The 6,908-nt window shown below is 33.9% G+C and overlaps 2 protein-coding genes across 2 annotated transcripts in view; both read left to right on the top strand.

Moving 5' to 3' along the window:
• LOC108737510 (vacuolar fusion protein CCZ1 homolog) overlaps positions 1-6,908 on the top strand; it is a 20,007-nt gene that overhangs the window by 2,634 nt on the left and 10,465 nt on the right. The window contains exons 6-7 of the mRNA XM_025975589.1: positions 2,573-2,856; positions 2,907-3,302. Of these exons, the coding sequence (XP_025831374.1) occupies positions 2,573-2,856; positions 2,907-3,302 (680 nt within the window). The remainder of the gene's footprint in view (positions 1-2,572; positions 2,857-2,906; positions 3,303-6,908) is intronic.
• LOC108737537 (vacuolar fusion protein CCZ1 homolog) lies at positions 4,584-6,544 on the top strand. Its single transcript, XM_025975590.1, has 5 exons — positions 4,584-4,929; positions 4,980-5,077; positions 5,136-5,229; positions 5,290-5,493; positions 5,544-6,544. Exons 1-5 carry the CDS (start codon positions 4,855-4,857, stop codon positions 5,721-5,723), a joined length of 651 nt encoding a protein of 216 aa, XP_025831375.1. The 5' UTR covers positions 4,584-4,854; the 3' UTR covers positions 5,724-6,544.

Below are 6,908 nucleotides of genomic sequence, written 5' to 3'. Positions count from 1 at the left end.
AGTGTGCTACACATGTCTACCTGTAAAACTTTTGATTTGTTTTCTATTGTTAATTTATATACATTTTTGTTTTAAGAAATTGCTAAACATTTTCGTCTAGTACTGTACAGTTCCCATCGAGAGCTCTGCTCGTTCAAGCTTGTTTCAACTATTTTTGTCTTGCTCACGCGTAGTGTGTATTCTTTCTATCTTCACGCAGATTCCTTCAAGGTCACAATTCAAACAAATTGAAATGGGCAGTATAAACTTGTAGATTATTTGTAACAAATATGAAGATTTAATAGAGAACGTATTTTTTTTTCTTATTTTTACTAGGCCATTTTCTAAGATTTATATTTATTTAAATTTATAACAAAATAATAATTTATTGTTCATCTTGAAGAAACTAATTGCCGAATTAGTAGGCGGGCGTGTTGAATTAATATACTGAATTCAAGAGAAGTACACCTAACGGCAACAGGCACACGTTTGTCGTAAGAGGGATCGTGTGCCCGCTACCAACAACAGGTACCCGTTTCTCGCCACCCCACTGCACGTCGCCGGTCGTGGATTGCGGATGAGAGAGACCACCGTCTAAGGAATACGATCTAGTCAATGTCAATGTAAGGGTTTTCCTTTCCAGAAATGTGTTTTCATAACGGAAAAGTCGTCAAAAATCCTTTTAGCTTCGTCATCTATTCCATAAGGAAGTGTGTCGTAAAATTTTGAAATCAATATTAGAGGGTATCTCTTCTTGTACCAAGGAAACGGAGCTTTTGCTTACAATTTGTTTAATGTTGTTTTAATACCACAATAGATGCGCAGCCGCTCATCGTGCAGCGATTCTTGTGTTATCTATTCTCTCTTATTCATGACTCTTTTCAAACCCATTCGCTTTGAGTTAAGTTTTTGCTCCTATCTATCTTGTTTAAGATAATACTATAAAAAATAGAAGTTACCATTTTGACTTACGGGTAATTATACTCTACTCATGACACCAAAGCTGTCCTATCGTAATTTCTGTTTCATAAATTCTCTTAATACTTACCTACAACCATTTCTAAGTATTGAATATCTTAAACGTACCTTGGTATAAATTCTAAAATAATTTAATTTTGCTGCCAGGATATGCTGAAAACTAAAGCAAACATGCTTGCAGAACGCGAACAAAAGCAAATAGGGAGATCGGGCAAAAAGTACATTAAAGTACAATTCTTAAGCTTCAAAGCATACAGGGTATACTAATTAAAACTTCCTAACTGGAAAATATCGAAATTAAGAAAGAACAAGGAAATGCTGAGATGCGTCGATTTTCTTTTCAAAGGGGAAAGATGATGTCGTTAGTTTTGGTGCGTCGGAAGGTACCTCTTACGCAGCTGCGTAAAGTACCCTTAAACTTTAAATGGCACTCTATGTTGAGTAACACCTCATTTTAATGCTTTCTCAATTTCGCTCACTAAGTACGACATACGATTTTTTAAATTTTGATTTGGATGTGACAAAAAATCTTCACTTAAAATAAAACAAAATATCAATGAATGTAGGAATATTATTTTAGTAATTACATGTTCAAATTGCTTTTCTTCTACTTCATAAAATCTCCATTCCTGAACGAACATTTCGACGCATTTCGGGCGTTATATGATGGTGTTCTTTAAATGTTTTATCTTTTTATGCGTTTTACTTTAAACAAGCCAATAAAAAGATAAATTAGGTTAATCCCATAAAATCAGTACAAAGTTAATTCAATTCCAATTCGTGAAAATGACTTACACAATTGCCCAAAAAGTGGAAATAGTTTGTTCTATAAGAATAATGATTGTGCGCGGCAAGCAGCACAGATTTTTAATGATCGTCATTTGACAAAAACACTTCGCATCGGTACGTCCTCGATTTAGTGCATAAATTTTCAGAAACTGGATCGATTGCCTGCAGTATCAGCGTGAACAGGTTGTATGAAAAAATGGTAATCACGTAGCTGCCCTAGATCAGATTGCAATGAAACGAAATTTGAATATCAGGATATTTGCAAGTGCTTCAGGAATTTCTGTACCTAATTGTTGCTGAATCTTGAAAAGTCATTAGTATCATCTATACAAAACCCATCAGGCAATCAGGATCGCCTGGAAGGAAATGAGTGATTGTGCTCGGATTGTGGCCCCCTTGGAAAGAAAATCGCCTTGTCTCAACGTATTTCTGTTTTTTTTTTGTCTTAATTCCGATATTTTCCATGTGGGAAGTTTTAATTGGAAATCCTTGTATATTTATTTTTTATTAGTTATTTATACTTTTTACAAATTTTTCAAAATAAAATGTCTAATTTTGCTACATGCCTAGGACATAAAATGTACGCAAAACACGATATGTGCAAATAGTCTTTATTTCAGCAATTGCGCGCAATGTATTTGTAACGGACGAATATAGCTGCTCCTTTTATCAAAGTCATTTGAGAAAGGAACAGGTATCTAAATTGTCATATTTTTGTTTGCTGTGTGTTGAGTACCAATTAAGAATAAGGTAAACAAGACTTTTTAAATTAGGTTGTTTTTCTAAAAAGACTGTACACCTCGTTTTTTAAATATATATTGTTTAGGAGTTCAGTGGAGCCCCCCAGCATGCAAACAATCTATCAATACTTGACCGGTATATTATTACCTGCTCAAATGGAAACAGAAATACAAGGTGGCTCGATGCCGCGGAATTCCCCTTTTACTTCTACACACTTCGGCCGCTATGTAACAGGTCCTTCAAATCTTAAATCGGCGGAAAGTTTAGGAAAAATTCCCAAAGTACATTTGAATAGTGAAAAATCTTCTGGTACCTACTATATGATATTATATAGAGCACTGAGTGCAACAGTTTGTTTATTTGTTGCTGGTAAGATTAACTTTAAAAATTAGAGAGATTCTACTTATTATGTATTTTAGGAGAAGAGCTTAATTTATCTTTATTCCGGGATCTGGATGAATTTATGGGTCCTAAATTAACAACCATAGCATCTGATATAGCAGAATATTGTGCCAAACATATAACACCAATAACCAATGCTGATAATAGTCCCCGTTTTATATATTTTAATAAATTAAACCTGGCTTGTAAAAGTACCGTACATTTGGATAATCGTCAATCTGGAAATCTAGCAACAGGAAAAGACACTATCAAAATTATGGTTGATATGGATGACCAAAAATCACTTATTGGACTTTCGGGTGAAATTATTGTTAAAACAATGAACGACTGCTGGGTTGTTGGTAGATTTTCAAACTCAAGGGAATTTTATCTGGCTATGCAACAAAAAAATGCCAGCCTGATAGAAATTAATGGTAAGATTTAGAATTGTTTAATGGGTTATGCTTTAATAATACTAACTGCAAAAATTAAGTTATTCAAAATTAAACCTACTACGTGCGTTCTTTACATTTATTGACCTATTAGGTACATTGAAATAACTTGATGAATCTAAATTCCTGAATATTCATCATCATCATAAGGTCGTCAGTCCTAAGACTGGTTGGACACGTACCTCCACTCTTTCCTATCCTGAGCTAATCTTCGCATTTCCCTAAAACTAGAACAACCCACATCCTTAACTATTTGCGAACAGTAATCTAACGTAGATCTACCTCTACCCCTCCTAACTCCTGTTTCTGCCTTTAATGTGTCTCTGACTAAACCTTCATGTCTGGGAAGGTGTCCTACCAACCTATCTCGCATATTCTTTATTGACCTCCATAGAGTCCTCTGTTCTTCTGTTCTTTCCAACCTTTTCTACCCACGTTATCCTCATCATCCGCCTATAACACCACATTTCGAACGCTTCTAACCTATTCTTTTCCGCCGCGCCCACTGGCCATGTTTCGCAACCGTACAACGCCTTGCTCCAAACATACACCTTTAAAAACCTTTTTCGAATTTCTAAATTAACCGTTCCATTTTATTTAAAGCTATCTCTAAGTCCTCCTTGCTAGATGCTAATATTGCTATATCATCTGCAAAACTAAGCATACTAATCTTTTGCCCTTGCACGTCTATCCCTACAGTTTCTTTAATGATGTTGATCGTGTCTTCGATATATAGATTAAAAAGTAGCGGTGACAGTGTGCATCCCTCCCTTCCTAATATTTACTTCTCTACGTTGCAGCCCCAGCTCTATAACTGCCTGTTGCTCTTTATACAAACTAAGTATCACTCTTCTATCTTTGTAACTCAATCCCTACATTTTTAAGTATATTTAACATCTTGTCCCATTTAACATTGTCAAAAGCTTTTTCTAAATCTACAAATCCTATGTACGCACTCTTTCCCTTTTCTATCGTTTTTTCTACTGTTACCCGTAAAGCTAGAATGACCTGTCGCGTTCCTCTATTTCTTCTAAACCCAAATTGATCTTCCCCTAATAGTTCTTCCGCCCTTTTTTCCATNCAATATTTAAATTGTTAGTATCTAAAAAACTAATTAGCAACAAATAATAAAATTGTATCAACAATAATCAATAAATCGTCAACAATTGATAAGATAGATAAAATGTAAAAAAGGAATATATATATTTGCCAACTTCACATGACTTGAGGAGCATCTATTTCTTTCTTTATCCAAGGTCCAGTTATCTATGTTACTGTTTGACACCTGTCATATTATGCATGTTTATCAACTAGCCATCAACTTGTCTTGATTAGTTATTAATTAAGGATGCGGTCTTGTTTTTCTTGTGGATATTGGTATTTAAGTGAAATAATGTTAAATAGGGGAACTAAAGTATTTTTTTGAAACAGTGATCCTAATGTATGTTATAGTTTAATTTCATTTTATCGTTAATAAAATTGGACAGTGAGTTTCACAAGTAAATTGACTACTGAAATCGTAATTGTATCCGAAATGAATTCAAGAAATGAAATTGAGTTAAAGAACTTTTTTATTTTTAATTCAACTTACTGTATAAAAGAAGGAGAGGTAGGATAAATGAAAAAGTAGACTAAAGATAATATAAGAAGCGTTTTTAGGAGCAAAACAAAATCTTATTTTATTTCCCTCCAACGGAAGATTTAAATACACAAATAAACAATGTCGGGTTGGTGGAGGCAATAATTAAATTTACAGGGTATGCTGCATGCTTTCTTTACACATAATCATTTGATGTCAGTTTTTAAACATTTCAGAAATTTCAAATCTCAATGTGACACCCGTTCGCTACACACTCTGAAAACGAGACAATTGTATTATCAACCTGAGAAGAATTTTTGGATGACAATGGTGAGTTGTATGTATGTTTGAAAATAATTGAAATGGTCAAAAATTCAGAAATAATTACAGACTCTTAATTTACCATTCAAAGTTAAAAGTAAGGAGGAAGTAGAGCAGTTAGATTATATGGAAGATGAAATACAAGATGAAGTATACAATGCAGTACTAAAGCAAGCATATGATTTATACTACTTGTTTTTTGGATCTTTTAGTGATGGTTCTGGCAGTGATACAATATTATTAAAAAGTAAACTAATGAATCATTTCAGTCCTGTAAGTATTGCAAACTATAATCTTACTTATTTTTAATGTATTATTTTCAGTATTTGAAATCGATAAAGTTAGCTCACTGTGATATTATGAATATATTTAATGGTATACATTTTTTACCATTAAATAAACAAAACTTTTTGAATGTGCAGTGTTTTATTAATTTACTGGAATGTACCTATAAGTTTATTAAGTATACAGCAGTTTTGTTTAATGATTGTTTGATATGGTGAGTTGTATTTATTCTTCTGACAGTATTGTTGTTTTGCAATTTCTTAATTAATAATAAGCTATAGTTAATGGGGAGTAAAAGGAAATACTGAGTATTCAAATAAAAAGCAATAACTATTTTGTTCATAAAAATTTGATGCAGCTGTGAATCATTTTGGTAGAGATGTAGGTAAATATTTGGCTTGAATTCCGTAAAGGAACACCCTTGAACTGTCTTCAAAGTTTTACCACACTCCTTTATAAATTAGATGTGTTACCTTAAAGGATTTCTGGTAACATGAACGAGAAGGAATTATAGCATCATTGCGGCTGCAGATTAAATACACATAAGCTGAATGCATGGATACTAGAAACAAATTGACCAAAAAATTATGCCGTGTACCGTCGAGGAAGTGATCACAAGTGAAGTTAGAAGTGTCATGTGCTGTTAGCTGTATCAATTATGGCTATACATAATAAGATTTATCATTTTAATCAGCGAAACCGGCCGTAATTTCTGATTCAACCATCAATACAGCACAGCCTATACATTATCTACAGCTTTATGGTTTATATCATATGAGCAATATGAGTGACACATCTGAGAATGCAGACAACACTTGCTACACGTCACCCGATATGAAAGAGAAAGCGAATCTCTGCACTGCAGAATGAATTGTTCAATGTTTACAGCGCTCGTCCTATAACCATAGAAGTATTAAATCGAATATGTGAGGGGATGGGAGAACTTTTATGCACCCTAACCTAACTTACCTAACGTTATATACTTCGTTTAGTTTCTGTAGCGATGTAACCTTCAGTTTGACTGGCGCAAAGTACAAAAGAATAGCACTAGGCCAGAAAAGAAAGGAGGCAACTCTCGGCCAAACTCTTAACCGGTGAGGAGCGTATAATCCGTACAGTACTGCACGAAAAAATTGACCATATCCACTACAATTGCATTGCTCAAATGTGATGTTATTGGTACTACTACTGAAAATATCAACAAGATGTTTATTTATATTTGTAGACATATTAAAGGCTTTAACGCTTGTTTTCGACTCGCACTACTATTCATGTTTGAACAAAACTTTTGGCAGGTACTGTATGAAAAAGTATGTTTAATGAACAAGAGTCGAGAGTATAATGAGCTTTTTTCTCCCTACCTACGATTTTGCCAGCGCGCATCCAAGACATTGGAAGGGGCA

The sequence above is a fragment of the Agrilus planipennis genome, unplaced genomic scaffold (assembly GCF_000699045.2).
Source record: "Agrilus planipennis isolate EAB-ADULT unplaced genomic scaffold, Apla_2.0 scaffold139, whole genome shotgun sequence".
Lineage (NCBI taxonomy): Eukaryota > Metazoa > Arthropoda > Insecta > Coleoptera > Buprestidae > Agrilus > Agrilus planipennis.
Note: the sequence above shows the minus strand (reverse complement) of the source record. Positions and strands in the feature narration are given on the sequence as shown.